Consider the following 26,747-nt stretch of genomic DNA (forward strand, 5'->3'; position numbering starts at 1 on the left):
GTGCGTGTCTGTGTGTGTCCACCCCCTCTCATTCTGAAGTGCATCTCTCTCGTTCTCTTTGAATGATGACCTCGCTTTCATCTCTCTCGCCTCTCCTCTTTCCCTTCCTGTCTGCCCCCTCAGTGTCTCTTTTGAGTCTGTATGTGTGTGTGTGTGTGTGTGTGTGTGTGTGTGTGTGTGTGTGTGTGTGTGTGTGTGTGTGTGTGTGTGGTGATGTTGAGTCTGTAAATTTCAGGGATCGTTATATAACTGTTCTGTGAGGTAGAAATGGAGGGAGGCAAGGGACTAACAAAAACGGGGGGAAGATGCAGTGATTGAGTCAATGTTTGATTCAAATCTGCAACATCTCCATATAAAAGAACTCCTTCCATTTGCTGTTCTAGACACACACTGTCTGGGAGCTCATGGCTGGAAAAGAATGGAAAATGGAAGTAGAATGAGAATTGGTTAGCATAAGAATGAAAGCTAAAGGCTAAAGAGAGGAAGGATGTCACAGTGCTGCACACACTTCACAACTGATAAGATCTCATGGCCCGTTTTTGATTTTGATCACTACTCATCTGAAACTCATTTCACATTTTGAGCTTTTAAGCAGCAACGTTACATTACAAGCCATAGAGAAATTTGGGCCAATCTGGTACCTTAAACTCTAGGAATTATAGTAGGATGGTTCTTCATCTGTCTTTTTGTTTAACTCCACCACAAGGTTTTGTTTCCAGTACTGTTTGTTTGTTAACAGGATACATTAAAAAAAAAAAAAAAAGATAAATTTAAGTTATAAACCAGCAAGTATTGGAAAAACTAAAATTTTGAGCATTTGACACATTTTGGCAGTAGATGATCACCGGAGTTATTACAATTCATCATGAGGGGGACATGTCTAGCCAACTTTCTTTCTATTCCCTGATATCACAAATCACAAATGTGCCTGAAGTGGCTTCACAATCATGGTAAGGCAAATAATGTTTGCCTCAAGGCACTGTTCGTACAAAACAAAAGTTTATGCCAGTCCATCTATTAGATGTTGACATATTTCACCTGATAAGTGAAGACTTTGACCTGCTGGTGGCGCTACAGGAAAAGTGACTAGGACAACTTCTGGCCACCGTGGATATGTGTACCAAATTTCACAGCAAGGCATCCAATAGCTGTGGTGAAATTTCTTTAAAAAGGAAAATGGCAATCCATCCTGTTGTTGTTGAGATATTTCAGTCTGGCAATCATTGAGCCATGACAAAAGCGTGGCTAAAAATCTAGCATAGAGCTCTTACTAGAATGTGGACACAATCCAAAATGAACCGATTGAAAAAACCTACCTGAACTGTCTATAGCAAGGTGCGTAAATTAATTTGAATAAAAAAGACTATTAGGCCTACAAATCCTGACCTGTCCCAGCCAGATCTGGACTTGGTTACTAGCCTTGTGAACACCTCCTATCTAGCATGTCTGTAACTGCAAATGTAATTTGATGGTAATCCAGATGCAGACTGCACATTTCAAAGCATTTTTTTTTTAACATTAACATACCAAAATTAGAGGATTGTGCCCCAGGTATGACTGTTGTAAATATTTTCTGGTATGTTTGTAGTTAATCTGACTCAAATGTATTACTTGTTTCTCTTCTTGGGCAGTAACTAATCTGATATCATAGTGATTGCAAATAGATTTTTGTGAAATGTTATTCTGAAACACTTAGCATACCACACACACACACACACACACACACACACATCCTTGTTTTGCTATGCACCCCCTAGCCACTTAATATATAGCCTTAACAATCACAACTAAATGTCTAACCCCAACCCTAACTACACACACACACACACACACACACACACACACACAAACTGCTGAGACGGCTGGTGTCATTAGCAGCCAGATCAAGAACTTGGTTACCATGCAGATGGACTGACAGAGCGTTTTTATGTAATTTGTTTTTCAGCTGGCGTTGAGCTCATCACCAGCCTCCATGCTCCATTATGTCAAAGATGTGTTTCTCTACATTTGCACATTCTCATAATGTGGAAAACTGAAACTCAGTTTTGCCAGGAGTCATGCAGTGAACATGTCTTGTGTGCATTTCTGTGTGTGTGTGTGTGTGTGTGTGTGTGTGTGTGTGTGTGTGTGTGTGTGTGTGTGTGTGTGTGTGTGTGTGTGTGTGTGTGTGTCTGTTGAAACTGAAATTCATGTGTGTATTGGCAGCGTGTCCTTGTTTATCCAGTCATCCCAGGCAGAGTCTTGGCTGGACCAGCCAACACATTTATGTGTGTGTGTTGGTTATTTACGTGTTGATTTATATTCTTAAGTGAATATTTGTCCTGTGGAGTGTGTGTGCGTGTGCGTTGGTGTGTGTGTGTGTGTGTGTGTGTGTGTGTGTGTGTGTGTGTGTGTGTGTGTGTGTGTGTGTGTTTGTGTGTTCTGTCTTGTGTTTCATAAGCTGTCCATATTTATGATCCAGCTCTTACATAAGCCTCAGATCTAGTTCAGTGTGTCTCTGGCAGAACAACTGAGCGAGAGAGGAGAAGGAGAGAAGAAGAAGAAGACAGGTGAAAGTGAATTGTAGGCCGATTAAGGGTAGAAGACACAGAGAGAGAACTAGAAATGAAAACAAGTTAAAAAAAACTTCAAAGAATAGTAATAAGACACAGAACGGAGTTAAAGGTCCTTTACGGTGCAGTTGTAATGATTTAAGTAGGCTTTGGCTCAGGATGATGATGATGAGGATGGTGTTTTAGCAAAAGTAGTTTAGTTAAATGTCATTTTGAATAAAGTTGAAAATGTAAATCCTCACAGGCTGTGGCTGGCAACAGCAACTGGAATGAGTCAACCCAGTTTAATGGAAGATTCCATTTCAGTAAATAGGCACGATTAGGGAGATGTCATCAGCTCAAAAATAAGTCCTAATAAATACAAGAAAGTCTCCAGAGATTTTTGAATAAAACTAAATTTGACAAGTTAAACTCAACTTTAACAATTATTTTATTAAATCTTACTTACGAATGACTAATACTGGACTTTTTAAGGCAGGGAAAGAGACAGATTAGACAGTGTCAGGTCAGTGTCAGTGACAAGTCTTTAGGATGCTTTGCATTTTATAACTAGCAGTGAGTTTAAGTTTGTCAGTTTGTTCCTTTAATATTGGGCCAAAATAAATTAACTCTTTCTCATAATGACAGCCAGAGATTGATTTTTTTTTTTTTTCTTTAGCCCTCTTTACAAAGAAGGATTTTGCTTTTTCCCTATGATTCATTTACTTCACTAAAAGAAGAGTAAAGATCAAAATATCTGGTTGTACATGGCTACTGTTGATCCAGCTGTTGAAGTGCATGTGTTTTGTCAAGTTGCTGTCCCGTGTTATTTATTTTTTTATAAGAGGAGTGTCTCATCCACACCTCTGGCAAAGCCATCTGAACATGGACAAAAGTCCTTACCAGCACAGAACGGAACAAATGAACAAATCACAATAGAAAAATAATGCTTGGTTGGGAAGATCTGCATATTTGACTCGGGATTGTTCACATTAGCTAGTGATTACTCACAGTTATACTTGATAGGTGTGTGACTTCAAGTATAGTCAAGTGCTCAGGGCAGTTGCAGGAGGCGAGGCGGCACTTGAAGGCCAGAGGAGCCATCTTAATTGATCTAATGACACACCTGTGCTCACCCAGCTGGCCTTAAAGAGAGGCAGGTGTCATGGAGGTGTGACTTCCTAATATTTTTTGTGATTGTAGTTTTTGAGCTTTCATATTGAAAAGCTCTGTCACGGCCAACTATTGTGAAACACCCTGTTAGAAAAGCCATTCAGCTATCGGGAGCCCTGACTTATTCATTCACAGAGACACTGCTCATTTGTGAAACCCACAAAGAAAGAGGCAATTAGCTTGTAGTAAGGGAGGCATGGGGAAACGAATCCCGGGATAGTGGATATCTACTGAAAAATGGTCACATAGTATGTACAGCATTTCACAGACATCAGTTAGTAAATTAAACCAGCAGTAAATGTGCCATGGCATCAAAGTCAGGACAGTGAAATCGCTTGAGGTGGAAATCTTTAGGAATTAAGATTCAGAATCGATTCCTCAATGTTGGTTTTACTTTCCTCTATTACATTTTTTACAGTTTGTCTCAGGGCTGCATTATTCACATTTTTTACAGAAGATACCGGTAACATGTTTTAAACATTTGGTCAAATTACTACAACAAAAATATATGCTATCATGAAGATCAGTTAGCTAACCTGCCAGAAGACAGAAAACATGATTAAATCCTTCCTGTGTTAGCATAGAGCAAGGAGATTATTAAACATTACATGAATCCAAACACTTGCTTTCCATGAAGACTGGACTAGTTGAAAAATGTTTTTTTCCTACGTAGCAACATCCTGTAGGCAGCAGCAACACAAGTATGAATTTTTGGAGTTTCTAAATTGATTCAAAATCGAGGATAAGAATCTAAATTATTAAGAGACATCAGGTCCTGTGTATATCTCCAATCACGCTCACTATTTCCTTTTTTTTATTACACATGAAATAATCATTACTTCTTCTCTTCCTGTCGCCCTCTCACAGACCAGTCCCACAGTGCCCCCTTCAGCTCCGAGAATGAGGCTCAGGGAGGCGACCCCGCTGTGTGGCAGTGCACTTCTCCCCCATCTACCTCACCTTCGGGGGAGACGCCGGCCCACCCTCCCCCCTCCCAGCCTGCATCTAGACCCCGCTCCAGGCCGGCCAGCCAAAGCCCCTCCCCTCCTTCCGCCCTGACAGGAACCAAGAAGAGGAGCTCCAAACCAGCACACATGAGACGCAACATCAGGTACCGAACTCGACATCCTCACCTCAACTTGAACAGTGGTCTTAGTCAAAGAGTTCGAATCAAGGCCCACTTCTTTTGGAATCTTTAAGAAATCACAATGTAAAACGTAACAATTAGCCCACCATCATTTCCCATTAAAGCTTTATATGTAGAATTCAACCTATGAGATTGAAAAAAAGAAGATTCCTCTACTGAAAAAATGGTTGTTGTCGTGACATTAATTCATAACTATCTTCATAATTATAACCATATCTTTTTTGTGAAACAACTGAGAATACAAATGTTCAGATGTCGGATGAATTAAAATAGAAAATACATTTGGATGGATCTACGTAAAGCCTGACTACAAGACTGAGTTTAAGCTAGATTTTTCTCTTTGAACGACAAGCACTAACCAGTCAACCTTGAGATCAAAGGGATTATCACACAATCTCCTGAGTATGTTTCTGCTAAGGTGCAGAGAGAAATAACACTCACGCAGCTTATTCAACACATAGTATTTCTAAAAACACCCATTGTTGGCTGGATAATAGGGTTTACAATGAAGAACTGAAGGACAGGCCATTTACTGATAAAATTTGTCTGTGGTTACATAAATGCTCACCCTGCAACTTCATTCCTCTGGCTGCCAACAACCATGATCAACCTCAACTATGCTCTTGCTTTTACATAATAGCGTCTTTAGAATAATATCAAACATGTCAGAGATGCAAGCTCTGGCTTTCCTCATTGATAAATTTAACTATTTGTGTACAGTGACAATGTTCTTGTCTATTACTATTACAAGCAATAATAATAACCAAAGTAATGAACAGTGTCATGCAGTTTACACATGAAAACAGAGATTTGTCTGAATGTGAGGGAGCCTAACTTCTGACATCTTGAAAAAAATCATACTATAGGCACATAATGTATTGTTCATTGTCTTGCCTTTTACTGAAGTAGGTCATATAATAAAAAGTCTACATTTTATTTTCTGGCATGGCTTAAAATTGTCCCTCGTCAATTTTTGGCCACTAGGAGGCAGAAGAAATTTAAAAAACAAGCTAGCAGACACACAACCCTGACATTACGCTCATGGCTAATGTGTTAGCATACACATTTACAAATCCTGTGGACAGTTAGGAACAGTTAGCATTAATTAGGATTCGTGTGACAATCCACCAGAAAAACAACATTTACTATATTTTTAGCGCTAGTTTGGTCTCCACCAACTCCTGAGAAACATATGTGTCTCTTAAGCAGCTGAATATTTTCGCTACATTCATCAGCTAGTCGCTAACTTTATCAGCAGGTTGATGCGGGGCAAGTAGTGAACAGTTGGTTTAATTGGTTTATCATGGCTTTTTTTTTGTTTTTTTGTTTTTTTTTGTTTGTTTTTTTTGTTGTTGTCGAAAACAGCTGCCTGCTGCATCTGGGAACCACACTAACGAGAGTCTTGAGACAGAACCAAAGAGTAAATGTGCCATTAAACCTAAACAATTAGCTGAACGAGGCTAGAAAGGTCCCCAGAGCTGAGAGTGCAGTGATTATTCTCTCTGGGTTCATGGCTATGAGTCACACCTTTCACAATACACAGAGTCATTTGATTCCTTGTTAATATTTAATGAATAGTGATTAACGCAGCAGTAAAGAAAGCACTGTTTGATATGGCATGGTCATAAGTGACTCATCATCATATGAGTGTGTTTTCAGTGGAAACCATGCGTCTCCCAGCCTTTAACAAATCCTGTGACAGTTGTTCATGAAATCAATGTTATTTTATTCTGTGTCTGTGTAGGAAGCTGCTGAGGGAGCATCAGTTGGAGGCAGTGACCAAAGCCGTCCAGCAGGAGGAGCTGGAGAGGAGGCGACGTCTGGACCAGCAGAGAAAACAGGATTTCCCCGTACCGTTGCTGCCTGAATATACAACTGGTGAGAGCGTGTAGCCAGATTTACAAAAATGCCCCCATAAATACTAACAGCCACCCCTGGTCTGTCACACTAACTCTCTAACCTGTATGTCAGCCTAAATTCCTAATCCTAACTATTTGCAAAAGTGGGGGAAACCCAACAATTCCCCATCAAACAGCATGCTAGCATCTCAACACAATGTTTTATACAGCTTCAACACATTGACATTTGGTGTTTCATTGTCAAATGTCTGCATTGAACATAAGAACTGACAGACTGACTTCACCACCTCCCAATTCCTCTCATGATCCTCTTTTTTTTTTTTTTTGGTTCCATCCTTTCCTTTTTTCCCCCCTTATGTCCCTCATTTCTTCCCAATCTTCTGTCTTGTCTTTCCTCTTTATTCACCCACTTAATCTGCTGCGTCATTACTCTCTCTCTCTCCAGGTGACGTGTCGAAGCATGTGTCTTCATCATCAGCATCAGCGGCATCACAGCAAGAAGTGAAGTTGGCCAGACAGGAAGTGATCTGCCTGGACTCCAGCAGCACTGGCATCAGCGAGGACGACAGCAAGACTAACGTACCCACCTCTGTGACTGCAGAGCACAGACACAAAACAGGTGAGACACACACACACAAACACACACACACAGATATTTCTCAAAATACATATAAAAAGGTCTTCAGAGCAAAGGATGATATGGATGTTTTTGATTTCTTTCTGCAATTTTTCTTACTCAAGTGTCATTACTTTTCTAATGGAGGGGTTTCATTTTGTGTTGCTATTTTGTGTTTTAAGTGAATCCTTGAGCATATTTCCTTTTCAGTGTTTGTAAGAATATTTCAAAGATGGAAATGACTGAATTACCTCACTTAAAGAACAAAAGTAAACTGAAAGGTAGACATGCAGAAAAAGTCACTATCCTAACAGATTTGTACAGATAGTTTGGAAAATCAGGGTCGGGATGAACCTCTAGACAAACTTCCAGGTTGCCCTCTGACCTTTTTGGATTGTGCAAGTGGGCTAGTAGGTCAGATGGCTGTGGGAGGTCATGAAAGCAGATTGGGACACGGAGCACATGAAGTTTATTTATTACCCATCAACCAGTATATTCTGAGCTGTTCGCATAGCTAGGCAAAGCCTTACGTAAGCTAGATGCTAATTCTTAAGATGCCTAATCAGCACAGTGTGACCACCGGTACGACATGTGAAGAGTTTTCTTAGAGACACCATGCATTTGGAAGAAGTTTTAGCTCCAGTTTTAGAAATTAAAGAAAAGGTTCACTGTTTGTCAGCCGGGCTCTAGCAGCCCAACAAAGGGCATGACAGATTTTGTAATGTAAATATTTTATCTCTATTCAGACAAGACAAGGTAGTTATAGATAGAGCTGCAATGATAATACGAAACATTTGACATTTGATACAGGAGAGGTGCTACCACATACTGTATGTGAGAGTTTTGATCCACCGTAAACAGTTAGCATGAATGACAGCCCAAAATTTGGGGAGGGAGAGATTACTCCTCTTGTGCCCTGAACAATAAGTAAAAAACATCTACAATTAAAACATTTTTATCATTTCACGAGAGAAGAATCTCCTGGATAATTTATGACTGGCTCTTTCACGGTATTTTGTGGTTTATCAAACTGATGTTGTTGTGTTTGTACATTTTTACGATGCTCTTAAAAAGGCAGCACAGCTGGAGCAGTTATGTTACCAGAGTGAGACTTGTTTTTACAGCACATTCGTGAAGTATGGTGAAATTATTGAAAGGGCCTGAATCCTGGTTTTTGTCAGTGTTGTTACAGTAATTGTCCCATCGGACTGTGTTAAAACCCAGTGCGAAGCTGCAGCGCATTGTCGAGAGTCTCAGTACTGAGGTTATCTATGGGATTGCACAGTGCACGATTACAAAACTATGAAACAACATTTGATTACATTCTGGGTTGAGAATCAGTGAAGCAACAGTGTGCACCTCCTCATTTTGTTTTTACGGCAGCTCCCGAAGTTAAACTGACCCGAGAATAAATCTCGATTTACGCCTGTGTTTTCCACCTGTCTTTAATGGTAACTTTTTCGAAACATTTTTTGTTCTGGAACGGTTTTCAGGACACAAATGTTTTTCACCGTAGTTGACATTCATTATAGCTGCATACATTCACACCTTGCAGCTGCCCAGTTCAACCACAGGCCAGAAAGCCAAATCCCAGGTGCAATTTCAGGTCCAATACCGTGCCCTAGGGCACTTCCTGCAGTCACTGAGGGAATGATCTATCAAAGGGAAATATCACTTGAACAGCTCCAGCAGTTTGCCAATGTCTGGTGGAAACCTCACAGTTCTACAGCATCAGCCTCTTTGAGATTAAGCCAAACAGCCTTAATAACCTCATGACAGCCATGCGTTTATTAAATTACACACTCTGTTACAAACTGCTTTCTGAGCCCAGGTTTCTGAAAAGTCAGTGCATTGAAAGACCATATCAGCTTGAATTTTCAGACAAAATCAGAGAATAGGAAAACATCCCAAATTCGACTGAGGTTTTTACTCCAAAGCCACAGCACAGCAGATATATCTGTGTCAGTGTCCCTCTTGAATCCTCTGTAACAGTAGCCACAAGGATTATTTGTTTAAATGAATACTGGTGACAACTTAGTGTCATAAAAACACTGAGCAATAGATATGTCTCAGTCCTGTTGGTTGTATTTTGTGACTACAACACTCATTTCAGTCCTCCTGTTGTGTCTGTAAAGACAATGTAAAGGAAACTGCATTTTATTTAAAAAAAAAACAAATTACGATAACGTTCACTCCACACAAAATGTTCAACACAACGATTTAACGATTTCTTTAAGGTCTTCCAGCGGTGAACAGACTCCACTGCATTTTTGGAAGCAATTTAAACCCAGTCACTAAAAGTCTCCCTGCACAAATTAAACTTGTGTGTGTGTGTGTGTGTGTGTGTGTGTGTGTGTGTGTGTGTGTGTGTGTGTGTGTGTGTGTGTGTGTGTGTGTGTGTGTGTGTGTGTGTGTGTGTGTTATAAAAATGGAGGGAGTTTTTGCAGATTAGCTGTCTTGGCATCAGAATATTTAAAACCTTCACAGGGTACATCATGTACCGTTCCCTTATTGCCTGAGTGCACAGACACACACACAGACACACACACACATAAGCAAAGCCACTCAAAGAGTCAAGGATAACACACACTTTAATACACATTCAGTTAGGGATAAACACACGTAGATCAGCATGGAAAGAGAAGACTGAGGCAAACTGCAGGTAAACATGCACCTGCAACACAAACACACACAAATGAGAGAGAGGGAGAGACAGAGAGGCTGATGGGATGAAGTAATGAACAAAGACAGATCATATGTAGATTTGGGAGCTGAGAAAGACAAAAGTAGAGAAAAAAACATGGAGAGAAGAAGAGAGATGAAAGGAGAGTGTCTGTGGGGCAGATCAGAGCGGGTCTGTGGAGCAATAAAGCTGGCTAATCCTGGTTATGAGCCAGGACACACACACACACACACATAACGTGAACAAACACACTCGCAACTCAGTGGCACAGTGACATTTCTAGTTGGAGTTGCATAACCAGTCTCCCCCTCCACTCTAATCCTACTTGTATAACCCGCCATTCACTGCAGTTATATAAGCTCTCTCTCTCTCTCTCTTTCTCTCTCTTTCTCTTTCAACCACACTAACATACTGACACACACTCTTACCGTCGTGCCCTTGCGGTTTGCCAGCTTGTGTAACTTTCATCATTTAATACCATTGATATTCAAGGCCTTTTTATCAGATACCGATTTTGGTCTTTCCCTCTTCACACACACACACGCTCAGTAATGTAAGGCCATGAACGTATCAAAGCCAATAAAAACTCACTTTATGAAGACCACATTGTGGTCCTCAGACCTTAATCAGGCGAAATTCATACAAACAAGCAGCACCATCGGTACAGTAATAAGGGCTACAGGCCTTCACTCAAGAAAAAAAGGCCAATCAGAAGAAGCCAACAACAACTTCCGGTATGCATAAAAATTACGGACCGTGAGCTCCTCAGTGAGAAAAACAAATGCTGAGCTCTTACAGTCGTAAACATACGCAATAAATATGCGAGTATTGTAGTACTTCAGTCATTCTACATTTAAAAATATGTTCTTCCTTACCACAGGTGTTTAAAAAAAGTCTGCAAGGTTTCCCATCCAAAGTTGAATGAGAAGCCTCGCTGTTCTCGTCGTTCCCCAGTACTTCTACATTATTTCTGTGGTAGTGTTTACTTGAAAGCATATGTGAAAGGGGCCGAATCACAGCTGAATCATCTGTTGCGTATAATGTTTGGCTTTGTTGAAGATTCTGAAGTCTCTCTTCATATAAGGCTGATTTGGCTGGAATATGTTGTATAGAGGGTGGACAAAATAGTCAACTCAAACCATAAACACCCCTCCTCGTCCCTTGGTTTACCTAGACCTGCCTTTGCTTTGCTAACTTCATCAAACTCACACTCATGGTATGAGGCGTGTTTGAGCCCTAGATCCAAGAAAATAGAATAGTTCGTTCTATGTCATCCTAAAAAGTTTGAGATGAAAAAGTGTTTTCCGAACATAAAAACAGTTGCAATGTAATTTTTGGAAACCTTTTAATCTAATACTTCACCTTTGCCCTCCTCAACCTCATCATTCCTCATCTCCTGCCTCCGTGCAGATGTGATCGATCTGAGCTCGGGCGAGGACGACACCATCGTCCATGTCAGCAGCGAGTCCCCCAACGAGGAAGAAGAAAGCGAGCCGAGCGGCGTACACGCCAACGACGCCCTCAACCGGCCAGACGCCCAGGGCAGGGTGCTGGTCAACTTGGGCCACCCAGCTGCAGAGACAGACATTTTCCTGTCGCCTCAGCTGGCACAAGCAGTCAAACCTCACCAGGTATTATGACTGCTACACTCAAAATAGCTGAACTTAATCAAAATACCAAAACAAGCAAAAAAGTTTTTTTGTTTTTTTTTCCTGCTGTGTCCAAATCTGCCTTTGATGTGAATTTTGTACTTTGCAAAAAAAGCCGTACTGTGTGGAAATTACTTGCAGTCAAATCGTTTTTTCAGTGAGGGACAGCCTGCTGATTGTGATCTTTTTCTTCAGTTTTAATGAGATCTCACCTTTACTTTTTCACCACCCACTTTCTCTTCTTTTTGCTGTCTCCCTCCTGACACCCTTTTCATCTGTCTTACCTTTCCGTCACTCTTCCTCCTACATTCTAATTTCACCTTATTTCTTCCTTCTTCCACTTAACTTTTTTTCTCACCGTGGCTCCAACCTTCTCTTGGATCACCCTTCTGTCTTCTCTTTTTTCCCCCTCCTTTTCCCTCTCTTTTGACTCCCTCCCCATCACTTCATTCTCCACCGCTTCCCTTGCCGTCTCCTCCTCAGATCGGTGGAATCCGTTTCCTGTACGACAACCTCGTGGAGTCGATGGAGCGCTTTGGCAGCAGCAATGGATTCGGCTGTATCCTCGCTCACAGCATGGGCCTGGGCAAAACGCTGCAAGTCATCTCCTTCATCGACGTCCTGTTCAGACACACCCAGGCTCACACCGTGCTCGCCATCGTACCTGTAAGCACCTGTGGTTCAATGTTGGAATAGGAGGAAATGCGGAGGACTGAATCAATAGACACACACTGCACTCAGTGTGGAACTACAGTTTCTCATTCTTTAAGTGAATGAATTACAGAACAAGTACTTTGGCACAATATGCTGGCCATCTTGCCTACAAACCTTACATTTATGATGATGAATGTATGAATAAAAGGGAATCAGTAAGTGAATCAATATGTGACTATGAATTTCTCTAAAGGAAGTGTTAATATTAGCTACAGTTCACATTCAAACAGAGAAAAGCAACTGATTTCATGAAATTATTTTGAAGCCATAATCAGCACATTTGGGGTTTTTACTCTTTAAATGTTTAAAATGAGTGATCCAAGTTGGAACAATAAAATATTCTACCGGTCAACTGGTCAACTGATCATTTCAGCAATAGCTTAAGGTCCCTCCCTGCCCCTCTCTCTCGTCTCTCTGTCAGGTGAACACGTTGCAGAACTGGCTGTCAGAGTTCAACACCTGGGTCCCGCCCCCAGAGGCGTTACCTCCAGATAACGACCCCAGACTGGTGACACCTCGCACCTTTAAGGTTCACATCCTCAACGACGAACACAAGTGAGTAACTGGAACAAGAGCATTTTTGTTGGCTCTTCCTGTGTAGAACCTGAATCCTTTCGGCCGACCACCCGCTTTGATTATATGCTGGAAATTTTAGCACAGTCTCGTAAAGAGAAACCTGCATTACTGCATCACCTTTACGAGTAGATGGAGAGGAATTTGTTGACTGTTGGCTTGCTGCATTGACATTCATGCAAAGCAGTGAGGAGACTTTTTCTTCTCTCGGTCTTTTCAAAAAGACCGCGTTTAACTTCTGACCTGCCGTTGCACTTTATCCCCATCTGACTCGTCCTCTTTTCAATCTCGCCGATATCCTCTTTCTCCACAGCTGCTGCTGCTGGAAAGATTTTCTGATTTTCGTGTTTGTGAGTGTGTGTGTGTTTGGGATTAGGGAGTAAGGATGGAAGTGATGCTGCAAGATGAGTGTACGGTTTCATGATACAGCCTTGTCTGGAAGTGACACAGTAACCTCATTCTGTCTCTGTCTCATTTCAGTTAAAAAATATCCTGAGTAGCGTGACTGTAAAAAATTAACAAAGTTACGAAGCATTTGTTCCTACTGTTCAAATACTACTCTAAAACATTGTTATTCATATAGTAAGTAATTGTTAATTTATTGCAATTAGGTCATTGTTTACAATGCAGGAAATTGTTGTCTATATAATCAGAGCTTTTTTTTCAAATTTTTCTTCTCTTCCATCTGTCTCATCCTCTTCGCTTTTAATCAGATATTTCATACTGCTTCTAGTTCTGCTTAAAGGTTCTACGAATCACATTTTAATCCATCGCTGAGAAAACAAACAGCCCCAACATTGCATTTTACATTTTTTGCAATTGGGTTGGTTTATTGCATTGTATATAATGTTTTTTTTTTTGTTTGTTTTTTTTTAATATTTTCGGTACCTTTACTTTGCAATGCCATTGCACCACTTCCTGCCTTAGGGGCACAAAGTGGGTTATTCTTCACGGCACAAAGAGGGAGAGTGTGGTGTTTTTTCTGTGCAATTGGAGCAAATGATTCCAGAGATTCAAAACAAAACATGAAAAGAAAAATCTTCTCTGGGACAGGAGATAATTTTCTCAGTTCTGAGAAACACAAGCAATAACTTATCCTTTCTTGTGCTTCCCAGGAACACAGCTACCAGGGCCAAGGTGGTGGAAGACTGGGCAAAGGACGGAGGAGTCCTGCTAATGGGCTACGAGATGTACCGCCTCCTGTCGCTGAAGAAGAGCTTCGTGGCGGGGAGGAAGAAGAAAAGCAAGAAAACAACAGGACCTGTCGTCATCGACCTGGACGAAGAGGACAGGCAGCAGGAACTGCTCAAAGGTGTGAGAGATTAGGGGAAAGAGAAGAAGGGGGACGGCGGTTGGGAGAGTGGAGGAGGAGGAAGGAGACAACATAGAGAAGAGAGGAAAATATATAGAAAACTGCAAATATATCAAAGTTTTAAGAGCATCAGCATGAATATCATATTATCAACTGTTGTCTTCCTCCAGGTATCGAGAGAGCCATAGCCCGACCTGGTCCAGATGTGGTGATCTGTGACGAAGGCCATCGCATCAAGAACTGTCACGCCAGCACGTCCCAGGCTCTGAAGAACATCCGAACTCGACGCCGCGTGGTCCTGACCGGCTACCCGCTCCAGAACAACCTGATTGAGTACTGGTGCATGGTCGATTTTGTCCGACCTGACTTCCTAGGTAAGGGGCAAGATCTTCATTTTACTTCAGGGGATCTTTCTCCACAATCAGACACCTGCTGTGATTAGCATCAAAGCTGTAGCGTGTCTTTTTTACAATCAGAAGACTTACTGAAGTTTTTACATCCTGTGCGTATTTCAGGTACGCGGCAGGAGTTCAGTAACATGTTTGAGCGTCCCATTCTGAACGGGCAGTGTGTGGACAGCACGCCTCAGGACATCCAGCTGATGAGGTACAGGAGCCATGTCCTGCATAGCCTGCTCGAGGGCTTCGTACAGAGGTGAGACGGCTGCCTTTATAAACCCACAATCACTGTGCGACAAAGAAAACTCCACCTCTCTTAACAATTTACAAACATTTCCCGTAACTTGTCTTTATTCCAGACGAGGACACGATGTACTGAAGGACCAGCTGCCCTCTAAGGAGGAGCATGTGATCCTGGTCCGTCTGTCTCCCCTGCAGAGGGCACTCTACACGGAGTTCATGACCCGCTTCAGAGAGGCAGGAAACACCGGCTGGCTCAGTCTCAACCCGCTGAAGGCTTTCTGTGTTTGCTGCAAGGTGAGGAGGGGGGAATCTGTGTAGAACTAAACCTGGACACAAAAGGAACACTATTTGACATTTATGATAGTTTAAGCCAAAATTTGGATCTGTTCCAGGTTTGGAGATAATGGTAAAGTTATCTTCAAATTCTTTCTTAAAAACCATTGTTATAGATACGGTTACCAAAGTCTTTTATTTTACATTTTCCACAATTAATCAAGGTAAATTTATCTGCACTGAGAGTATAAACTTCAAAAAGTACAATGGTCTGAATGCCTTCTAGTTCCTTCTAGTCTCGCAGCACTGTAACACAGGTCAATATCTAAGTCACTATGAAGATTAATTCCTGCATATTTATTGTACTTCCGCGCTACCTTGAGGAAGTGTTTTCACATCGCTGATCTCCTGTTATTCTCCAGATTTGGAACCATCCTGACGTGCTGTACGAGGCTTTGCAGAAGGAAAACCTGGCAAGCGACCAGGACTTGGACCTTGATGACATGACCTCCACAGGACACGCCCGATGTCCAACCGCACCCAATCAAAAGTCCAAGCCCCTGGAGAATCCTAACCCCATTGGCGGACTGAGTCTCAACCAGCTGCAGGAGAAAGCCAATCAGGTCATCACTTACGAATGGGTAGGTTGACAGACTCCAGAAGAGTTGCAACACCTAAGAGTTATGGAGCGCTATTAATGCTGTAGTATTTTTGTTCAGCATAAAGCTGCAATGCTCTGCAAATCTTTGAGGACAAACACCAATATTTTCAACCTGAATCACAAAAGTTGCATTGTAAACAATACATCATCATCTTCCTTATTGAGATGCTTTAGACTTTCGCTCTTTGCCCAAATGTATTTCTGGTATCAGTTCGATGGTGCCACATAGAGTACCTTTGGAGAAATTCAAACAAGTCATCCAAATTAGAGGCATTGACCCAGATAGGCATCGAAATGTAGTTCACAGCTCTGGTTGGTACCTGGCATGGCTTGTAATTTAACCTCACTCCTTTAAAGTCAGTTTAAGTTGCTTAAATTAGTACATCATCTAATCAGCTGAACTATGAATTTAAAGGCGATGTGTAATAGTGAAGCAAATCTTAACCTTCTCTCCTTCCACGTGGCCAGGCGAAGGACATCATGTGTGACTACAAACCCGGCATCCTGGAGAACTCAGCAAAGATGGTGATGCTGTTCCACCTGATAGAGGAGAGCGTCAGGAAGGGAGACAAACTGCTTGTCTTTAGGTAAAAGACCAGACAAAAGAGTACAGAAAACTGACTGAAAAAAAAAATTGTGGGAAGGGAAAAGGTTTCACCAAAGCATTTATCCAACAACTTTGTCCCTTTCACAGCCTTTCTCAGCTTTATTTTATGACTTAGTTAAATTCTACTTTGCCTTACAAGCTTTCCAGTATGTGATCTAATCTCTGATTTCACTCCTGTCTTCCCCCTGCAGTCAGAGCTTGTCCACGCTGACGGTGATTGAGGATTTCTTGGCCAAGAGACCGGTGCCCCCCTCGCCCAACACATCAGACAGGGACAGACCCAATCAGAACTGGGTCCGCAACCTCAACTACTACAGTAAGTGGTCATTTATTATGATTAAAAATATTTTTCCTTGTCCTGAATCAGTAAATGTGCTGAATATGTTGAGAGGACTTGAATGTTTGAAAAGTCAATTTGAGCAGACAGGTAAGACATACGGTGCAAAATAGGTGTGGTTCAATGGACGATGGGAAGATGGTCTGAATATACTAGATTACAGCTTATTCGAGAAAGAAAAACAGTTTTCCTGCCTTCTATGCCAAACTAATGTTACACACTAATAAATCTGGTTTTACGCTGGTGCTCCTTCTCTCATTGGCTTACAATGAGTGCTGCCACCTGCTGGTCTTTCTTGATAACATCCAGACTTTGGTTTACCGTTCTCCACCATCACAGGAAGGAATTCACATCTGTTGAAGAGTTGGTGTTTGTGTATTTCAGAGATGCAACGAATTCTCTTGAAAAATATTAGCTGTATGCATTACCTTAATCATGTCAGCCATCATCTCTTGAGGTAATGACATAGAGTTAGAGATGTCCACAGTTATCCACCTATTTAGCCATGACTATTTCTGTTACATAACACTATGTTTGATATTGTAGATACAAATGAGTGAGCAGGTAAATAAATGAGAGAAAATAAAATATGTGAACTGAGAGATAAGAGAAGGTAAAAGCACAAAATGAGATAAACTGATATTAAACTGAATTTTCCAAAGCATTACCGTGTGCAAAGCTGCTGAAAGCCTTGTTTTAACTCTTAGTTGGTTGTGTGATGTCTTGAAGGACTGGATGGAAGTACCACGGCTTCAGAAAGAGAGAGACTGATAAACCAATTCAACGATCCATCCAACACCTCAGCATGGGTCTTCCTGCTGTCAACCAGGTAACACTTCGACTCAATAGCAAAAATATTAATGAATTTCAAATGAATTTGAAATATTGAGAATATATAGAAATATAGAAATATTAGAATGTGACATGGAGCTACTTTAAACAAAAGTTACGTGATCACACACCTCTCTGGTCCTCAGGGCTGGTTGTCTGGGTGTGAACCTGATCGGGGCGAACCGTGTGGTGGTGTTTGACGCCTCCTGGAACCCGTGCCATGATGCCCAGGCCGTGTGCCGCGTCTACCGTTACGGTCAGAGGAAGCCGTGTCACATCTACCGGCTGGTGTGTGACTTTACGCTGGAGAAGAAGATCTACGACCGCCAGATCTCCAAACAGGGCATGTCAGGTGAGCTGGGGGGATGCATGGGACAGCACCGCCGATTCTTATGAAGGTGGACCCTCCTACCGTCAAATAACTATCGCTAAACTCACCCAAAAAATGTGTACGACAAGGTTATAAGAACTAAAAAATGTATTATATTTTAATAACCCCAAAGAGCATTATCCCATTTCTGTTATTTTTATTGCATAAAAGAAAATTTCCCATATGCAGTTCAGTACCTAATTAGGTCAATTTTTTTGCATTTTTTTACACTTTTTGAATTGACCTTTTAACCAGAACAAACCAAAACAGACACAAACTAGAAGGGCGCAGATCTCCCCGCCAAGGCCAGTGTCAAAGAGGAGAGAAAAAATACAAATTCTTGGTAGATTATCTGGATCTGCCCCGAAATCTAATGGGTGCTTCCCTGGCCTATGCCCCAGGCCTCCGCAAAGTCCAGTGCGATTCTTTCCAGTACTTTTTGTGTAATCCTGTTGACAAACAAACCAACAAACAGACACAGCTGAAAACAAAACCTCCTTGGCAGAGGTAAAAAAGAAGGGAATGAAAAAGATGAAGAAAAACTTTGAGGGAAAAAAACATAAAAGGAACTTAGGCTGTATGGAGGCACACCATGCTCAATCTATATACATTTCACTGCCTCCAGCTGACAACTCTATCAAACATCTGTCAGTAATCAGACTTAGTGTAAACCCCAGTGCAGGCTCCTCTGTGTAAACAGACCCTCCCAAAACTAAATAATCAGCTTTGTAATGAAACCAGAGCTGTTCTTCCAAGGGGCTCTTGTCTGACTGAGTAAACTGTCTCAAGTGTTTACTGTAAGCTTTGACTGTTTAGACAGACACTGAGTCTGCTGCTGCTTTGGAGAGCTATAGAAATAACTCTTTTCCAATTTTCTACGATTTGCTCTCTTTTTGCCTCCATCATTTCCTTTGTCTCCTCCCTGTTCGACCGTCCCGGTCCTCTCAACCCTTCCTCTTCTCTTTCTCCTATTCTCCATCAGATCGGGTGGTGGATGACCTGAACCCTGTGCTGACCTTCACCAGGAGGGAGGTGGAGTCTCTCCTTCACTTCGTAGAGGAAGAGCCAGACCCCTCCCAGGTCCAGCTGCAGCCACAGGACAGCATGGAGAGCATCCTCAGAAAGGCGCTGCACCTCTATCCTCACTTAATTACCAAGGTAGATGAAGAGAGCAGACTGAGGAAAAAACACTGTCCCTAGATGCCCCGTAGAGATGCTTAAAAGAAGGACATGTGGTCAGGTGTCATCTTAAGTAGGCTGTACTAGATATGTCAGACGTCTCCTTAATTACCCGTTAAAATCAATTTTTAGAATAGTTCGCGAAGCAGTTGCAATTAGCTCATGAGGGTTCACGAGTTTGAGAGGCGGTGAGTCACCTCATAATTAAATCAGCTGGATTTTTTCCAGACTAAACTCTTATAGCGGTTTAGAAGAGTTCATATCAGACTTTACAAGATTTAAACTGGCTTTATTAAGCAAACAATCTAAGCAAAGAATGAATGACACCTGTCTCACCCATCCTTTTTCATCCACCCTTTCTCCCTCCCAGCAACCCTTCCCCCATGAGTCCCTGCTGATGGACCGCAGGGAGCTGAAGCTGAGCAGCGCTGAGAAGACAGCCGCTAGGAAGGGTTACGAAGAGGAGAAGAGGGCCTCAGTGCCGTACACCCGCCCTTCCTACGCTCATTACTACCCTGCCAGTGACCAGAGCCTCACCAACATCCCCGCCTTCAGCCAGAGAAACTGGTCAGTGACTCACAGATTCAGTGACTGCCCGCACTGAAACTAACAAATTAATGGGAAAAGAAAACTTTTTGAAAGATTTCTCAAAGTCTTGCTAGGTTTAGTTCATATATTATTTTGCCTTTCAAAGAGCTCCTGGGTAATGGGCACAAGTGACATAAAAGGAAAACAAATGCAGGTTGTGTTCAAAGATTTGGCTTAGATTTCATTCTAACTAAAGTTTCAGGGATTTTTTTTAACGTTTATCCCACACAAAGCTAAAATAACGCTTGATTTCAAATCAATCCAGGAGAAATAAAATAAAATAAAATAAAATTTTTTTTTTTTTTTTAATAAAAGTGTTCAAAAGGAACTGATTAGCAAGGGTATGTAAAGTGTAAAGCTGGTATAAAAAATGAACACAAGTCATAAACTAATAGAAAAAATAAACTTTGCTCAGGCGCCCTCCCACTCGTACTGATGAGAAGCCAATGGCCAGTGTCCGGCCAGTCCAGTCAACCCCGGTTCCCATGATGCCCCGCCAGGCGTCAGCAGGCTCTGCCCCAGGCAACGATTCATCCAGATCCAGCCTCGGAGGATTCCCAGTTAACTGCCTGCAAAAAGCCGGGGTGTTTGTACAGAAGATTGTCACCACTACTGGTAGGCAAACTGTACACGCACTCCAATTTGCTCTTATTTTTATTTTAATGTCCAATTTATTCTTATTTCCCCTTCATCACACTTATCATTTTGCCCGGAAACTTCCTTCTTTGTGATATTACTTAAAGAATAGCCAGTGTTTTGTATTTACTCTTGGTAAAATTGTCTTCCTTTGTCTCTTTTAGACATAGTGATTCCGGGCACCAACAGTTCAACAGATGTCCAAGCCAGGATCACAGCTGGAGAGAGCATCCACATCATCAGGGGAACCAAAGGTAACCAATCACTGAGCACTATTACAAAAGCCCTTTATTATACTCTGGAAAAACCTTTGGTGGGTGGCCACAATAATCAATTCATCGTTGAAACATTTGTTGTTCCGGCTTGTCAAGCATGAGAATTTGCTGCTTTTCTGAATGTCATTGGGTTTGGGACTGCTGGTCAGTTATTTCATTTAAGCTTCATGTAATGAGGCGGTCAGAAAAAAGGACTCTATTAGTCTGATTTACACTTTCTCTGTGCACTGATCATTTCTCTCATCTGTTTTAGGGACTTACATCAGGACGTCTGATGGTAGAATCTTTGCCATCAGAGCAGCTAATAAGGCCAAGAGTGCAGAGGAGAGCGCTACAGTGCCACCCAAAGGTAGGATGATTCACTTACCAGATCTACACTCCACTAAAAAGATAGAGAGCCGGTTAGACGCAGAGATGTAAAACTCTTGCTCTTAATCAGATTTACATACCACCTGATAAGAAAAAACATAAGGCCCTATGAGGTGAAGAAAATATTATTGACACTATTTTATTTAAGTAAAACCAGCCTATATCAAATGTTGAATTCTTTTCCTAAATCTAATATCTAATCCCCTGTTTCTTCTTCTCAGATTCGCAAGCCCCACCAGTGGAGGTTTCAACAAATGGCAGCACCAGTTGTCTGTCACCTGACAAGAAGCAACAGGTGCCCTCCAAGACGGTGCCCCGCCCTCTCTCACCTGACAGCCCAGAGATCATCAACGAGTTGCAGCGCTACACCGGTGGCGCCGGAGCCGGTGCCGGTGGCACCTCGGGCTCCGGGGCCCAACCGGAGAGGGCGGCAGAGAGCAACATGAACAACCTGCCTTCCACCAAACTGCTTCAGACCAGCGTTAGCAGTAGGAGCGGTTTTCCCAGTGGAAATATGAGCCACCATGATGCCTCTGTGACCAATGCAATCCAGCGCAACATTGACACCACGGCCGCCCAAGACCTGAGAACAGGCTCCAAGCGCAAAGCCTCCACCCCGTCTTTGGATGAGCGGCCCAGCAAGCAGCCGTCTGCTGGCAAACACTCCTCAGCTTCTCTGGGATCACAAGGCTTCCCCTTCACCAGGGGCTATGGACTCCCTCCACTGGGCCTCAACCCCACTATGCTGAGTGGGGCACTGGGGCACCCACTCTTTGTGGGGGCAGGTTCGCCTTACTTCCAGCCCCCCCACACTCAACTGGGGGACCCCAGTTACATGTACACAGATCTATTTGGCCTGGGAGGAGCCAGTGCAGTCCCCACCTCCTCTTCCTCCACCTCATCGACGACAACCACCGCTACTTCCGTCTCATCTTCCCCATCATCCTCATCTTCCACATCAGTGAAAGCTGCCAGTTTGGTTCCAGGTGCCCTGCCGCCATTCATGCTGAGCCCCAGCATGGCAGGCATGGCTGGCTTGCTCCCCCCAGGCTTCCCCCTCTCTTACAGTCAGTCCCTGGCTAGCCTCTACACAGGGTCAATGCTCCCGGGCGGGCTGCCAGGTCCAGCTGCCACTCCTGGCCCGGCCGGAGCCAGCTTCCTGTCCCAGTACCCTCCCACTGCTGCCTCCAGCTCCTCCTCATCTTCTCCTTCCTCCTTCTCACCCTCAGCACGGTCTGAGGGCCACCGGGGTCCGGTTCTGGTGAACAGCAGGAATGTTAGCAGTGCCAGCAGCTCGGATGACGACGATGATGTAATTGAGGTGAGGGGACAGTGATAGATGAATGATGTGGTTGCTTGAGAAGCTTGATTCAATTTAATAATGATCACAGTAGGACGGCCTCCTGTTTGCCAGGCTACAGGCTTCGAAGGGCCTGTGGCCGAGGCCGTGAGGGAAATGGACAAAAAAATGAAAGACACTAAAGTGATGACAACTGAGCCCCTGCTAAAGTGTTTCATCGGGTGGAAATTGAACACAGAGTGCACACAGAGCGACAAATTTTGATGCTGAATATCAGAAGAGGAAACCCAAGGAGGGAAAAAGCTCCAGAGGGACAAAGAAAATGAAAATCAAAGGACTTTGGGCTTCCAAGTTTTTTTTTTTTTGTTCAATACTGGCATTGAAATACTAATCACTGGACTTAGTACTGCTGATTGTGGGGCTGCAGTGACCACAAATGGCCACTAGTTGTACTGTTGACTTTAGAGATTCTAGTTCTGCAGCTTTGCTAAATGTCAAGAATCTTTTGCTTTATTCAGCTAATTAAATGATGATATTAAGGATGGAATTGCTTATTAAAAAAAAGTTTTGATAATTAAGTTAGCTGGTGGTAACGTTTGTTAAATATGAGTAACTGAAATGGTTGTTTGTCACTTTTCAAATATTGCTACTGAATATTTCTTAAAATGGTAAAGGTTAAAAAGACGAACCAGAACTTATATAAAGCATTTTGACTGAAGTTAATAATTCACTGCCAGGACAGGGGTGTTGCACGCTTTTTAAAATAAAAGGAAAGGGGATCATCTTGACTTATTGAGGAAGCATTTGAGGCTTGTGGAGGATGAGGTTGAAGTCAATTACTGAAACCTTAAAACTCTAGTGAAAGAATGTATGCTTAATCAAATGCCTTTAAACCAGGCCTTTTTGAAAAGACTCCTATTTAGGCATCAGATGTGGGAAGATTTGATTTTACTTTTTTTTGTGGGAGTATTTTCTATTTATGTAATCTCTTTTCCTTTTAAAAGAAAAGGATTGCCTAAAAACAGCCAGGTGAACATGAGAAAAAAAACAAACTGTGCTCTAGTGAGGTGTCCTCCTTGTAGCGGAGAAACAACCAACAGAAAATGCCTTTTTGCCTCCGTCTTTCTGAATGTTAACTGTGAGAGAGGAGAGGTAAAGAGAGACAGGCGGTCACCGTGGCTCTCTCAATCTCACCCACAGTCTTATTGTAGCCTAGCGAAAAACGATGCAAAACACTCACTCAAGCCTATATATGTATTCGTACAAACCCCAGAGGAATTGAGCTCGCAACCCCGGGTTTTGGTTTCGCTTGTGTCGTTCTTTTGTTCGTACGTTATGCGTTGTGTTCTTAAGGGTTACAAAAGGAATTGTTTAAAAAAATAAATAAATAAATATAAGCTTGTGTTACTTGATTTGGTAACTCGTTCTGGCACAGATTCCACCTCCGCTCTGTTAGTTTTTTTTTTGTTCTTTCTCTGTCAAATCTTATTTTGTGAACAGAGGTCATTGTGAAACCAAACTGATTTTTTTTTTTCCTTTTGGAGAGATGTTGTAGCTTTGCCAAAAACGAGAAAATGCACAAGCACATCAACAACCTCCACCGAAGAGGATTGTGTCTTAAGAGACCAAATAATGTTGTCAATGATTTAGCGCAGATTTGAAATCCACCACCGCAACACCCTCTCTCTACAGCATCCTCACAGCCACAGTCCAGACATACATATCCATCTCTGTATGACCTTGCAGGTAAAACTATACACTGCACTGCACTGTAAAAAGAGACACAAATCTGTATACGTCTGTAGACTGGTTGAATGCTGGGAAAAGCTTCATCATGTGACCAAGTTCCCTTCCGAATAACCGCAAACCATCATTCTGCTGTTCCAGTTGATCCCCTCTGAACTGATCTATTATGTTTGGCACTGTCCTTGTGTAGAAAATCTTCTCCTCCAAAATGGCTGCAACAAGAGCTTTAAAAACCACCAGCTCTTTTGTCGAAAAACAAAACTCTTAACATCGTCAAGCAAAGACTAAACATTTCCTGTTCTTTCTCTTTCATGTATTGTATGTATTCTTCATACTGAAATTGTTAGTTTACTTATGTTTTATTTTTGTTCTCCTCTTTTTACAATGTTTGAATTTACCAAATTAATTTATTTATGATGGTGCATATTTATTCATTTTTATTTTTGTACAATGTTTTTTGGTCTCCTTTTTGTTGCTTTTCTTTATCTTGTTTGTTAAATTTTTATGATCATATTACTATTGTTGTTACTACAGATGGAAAACGCTTTGGTTTTTTGTGTTTGGTGATTGTTTTTTTTCTAGAAGTGACGATCTGGCAGTCTGACCCAATACATGTGAACTTGTGCAGAACTTGCATGTGGACCAACCAATTGGTGTGTTACTGTGCACGTTAATATCCAGGATAGCATCTTAAAGAAGGATAGAGAAAATAGAATATCCTGTTTACAGTAACTCTGATCAGGTCTTGATTATGAGAAGAAAAAGGACTTCAGGGATATATTGATTTTCACCATGGTGAGTTTAGATTCCTTCATCAGAACATCCTGCATGTTCAAAAGTCACAATTTTAATACACATCTAAGTATTTTATCTGAATAATATGAGCCATTTTTGTGCATGTAAATGAAGCTCATTCACTAGTAGTGGGTCAGAAACCAAGGCAGTCCAACCACTCATTAGCTGAAAAGAAAAAAATGATATCAAGTGCTTTTCTTTTCTTAATTTTTTTTTTTTTTTTTTTGGCGTTCATTACCATATCATCAGAAATGTCCATCTGTGTCATCACTATGACGGCAAACGAGCAAGTTTCCTCGTTGAAACTGTTTGGTTGTCAGCTCGGCATTTGCTACACTGACTGACTGCGCTTTTTTTTTCACAGCTTTCTACTTGAATTTACATATTTATTTATACAAATCGATTCAGTTGGACAAGTCGAGCCGACTGTCTGAATTCCATTTTAGCCGAGGAGAAGATTAAAGCTGCTGTCTTTGAGGATTGGATCTAGTCAAAGCCTGTTGTGTAGTTTATCAATGGATAATGTGTATGACCTTGGATTACTTTTAGATCCTTTTGTTTTTTTGTTTTTTGGAAGTTTGTAAATAAAAAGAAATGTTCTAAATAACACTTTTCCTAATTTCTTTATATTAATAGTAGTATGTAGCACCTTCGTTCCTTGTCTCTCCTTCGCAGACACAAACACATGCAGGCAACAGAGCACATGTAAAGGTCAGAACAATTGCGTGCTGCCTAAAATGAACCAAAATGAACCAGTTTTACAGTCACATGACAAGAATATAATTTGCTCTCAAACACAACCCTATGAAATATAAACAATCACATATTTACTCTAGAAAATACTCTTGAAGGAGCTGAACTTTGCATGCCTATTGTCAGTTAGTAAAGGTGAAATCTCCAAATTCCCCCAAATGCCCAGAAAACAGTAACTGTACTGTATGTCTGATCCACCTTAGAGTTCCTGGTCCATTTTAGTACTCGTGGTGTGTTTTTCTCTTTCCTTCAGATAAATGATCAAAAGGTGATACAACAAAACAATCAGAATCTTGAATCAGCTCCAGACGGAAATTAAACTTGAGTACTCTATTCTGTTCATTTATTTTTAAGAACACATTGCAGATAATATCAGCAATCCCTGCGGATGTCTTACATGAAAACCTGATATTGCATAGTTTTAATAATGTTTCACATGATTGTTCCTTGAAAAAGGAACAATCATGTTCCTTGATCATATGATCATTGGTCTTGCTTTGGGCAGTATATTTGATCACCCTGTTCTTGTAACTTAGTGGTAGGATTGATTGAATGTCACACAGACGATGAAATCAGGGTTTGGCTTGTACTGGCCACTTTTCACGTCTGACTTTAGTAAATGGTCCCTCGCATAGTGGAGTTTGAGCGTGCATGAGACCACCGTCGATAAGCAGATGTTTACAGAATTTGTAATCGTCAAATTAAAAGCCTTAAGCTTAAATTAGTGCACACGCCAACAGATTTGTCTCCTGACCAATCCCAAAATTCACCAGCCTTTAATTTGCCAATTACTTGAACTTTTGGACTTGTTGGTGTTGTCAAATATAGTTTACTCCACCCATCAGGAGAGGATACATTGGCCTCCATTTCCAGTGAGAGGTGTAAAATGTTTTGAATGAAAACAAAGATCATCTTGTTTCATTTGATTCATGTCCTGAACACAAAGAGCCATGGCTCTGCAGAGACACATGACTGAATTAACCCTAGCTAACATGCATGGTTATTAAATCACAGAAGCAGTTTTTGTTCTGAATGTACCCCTGCACTTTCCTACTACTCTGGCTTAACAGCCACAATGACTATAAATTGGAGGATTCACATCCACTATTACCATAGAACGAGGATTTTA

General features: G+C 41.7%; 1 protein-coding gene across 3 annotated transcripts in view; it reads left to right on the forward strand.

The window, feature by feature from the left end:
* The window catches only part of LOC120803621 (helicase ARIP4-like), an 88,484-nt gene extending 62,996 nt beyond the window's left edge, over nucleotides 1-25,488 (forward strand). For all 3 annotated transcript variants that reach the window (XM_040152260.1, XM_040152259.1, XM_040152261.1), the window contains 21 exons: nucleotides 4,572-4,815; nucleotides 6,596-6,729; nucleotides 7,156-7,329; nucleotides 11,420-11,640; nucleotides 12,142-12,324; nucleotides 12,794-12,927; nucleotides 14,061-14,257; nucleotides 14,428-14,631; nucleotides 14,773-14,911; nucleotides 15,015-15,192; nucleotides 15,594-15,812; nucleotides 16,301-16,419; nucleotides 16,631-16,755; nucleotides 17,506-17,605; nucleotides 17,754-17,959; nucleotides 18,960-19,135; nucleotides 19,527-19,723; nucleotides 20,160-20,359; nucleotides 20,545-20,634; nucleotides 20,909-21,004; nucleotides 21,246-25,488. In XM_040152260.1, coding sequence (XP_040008194.1) covers nucleotides 4,572-4,815; nucleotides 6,596-6,729; nucleotides 7,156-7,329; nucleotides 11,420-11,640; nucleotides 12,142-12,324; nucleotides 12,794-12,927; nucleotides 14,061-14,257; nucleotides 14,428-14,631; nucleotides 14,773-14,911; nucleotides 15,015-15,192; nucleotides 15,594-15,812; nucleotides 16,301-16,419; nucleotides 16,631-16,755; nucleotides 17,506-17,605; nucleotides 17,754-17,959; nucleotides 18,960-19,135; nucleotides 19,527-19,723; nucleotides 20,160-20,359; nucleotides 20,545-20,634; nucleotides 20,909-21,004; nucleotides 21,246-22,360 — 4,451 coding nt within the window. In that variant the 3' untranslated portion in view covers nucleotides 22,361-25,488. The remainder of the gene's footprint in view (nucleotides 1-4,571; nucleotides 4,816-6,595; nucleotides 6,730-7,155; nucleotides 7,330-11,419; nucleotides 11,641-12,141; nucleotides 12,325-12,793; nucleotides 12,928-14,060; nucleotides 14,258-14,427; nucleotides 14,632-14,772; nucleotides 14,912-15,014; nucleotides 15,193-15,593; nucleotides 15,813-16,300; nucleotides 16,420-16,630; nucleotides 16,756-17,505; nucleotides 17,606-17,753; nucleotides 17,960-18,959; nucleotides 19,136-19,526; nucleotides 19,724-20,159; nucleotides 20,360-20,544; nucleotides 20,635-20,908; nucleotides 21,005-21,245) is intronic.
* The last annotated feature ends 1,259 nt before the right edge of the window (nucleotides 25,489-26,747 follow it).

The sequence above is a fragment of the Xiphias gladius genome, chromosome 18 (genome assembly GCF_016859285.1).
Source record: "Xiphias gladius isolate SHS-SW01 ecotype Sanya breed wild chromosome 18, ASM1685928v1, whole genome shotgun sequence".
Taxonomy (NCBI): Eukaryota; Metazoa; Chordata; class Actinopteri; order Istiophoriformes; family Xiphiidae; genus Xiphias; species Xiphias gladius.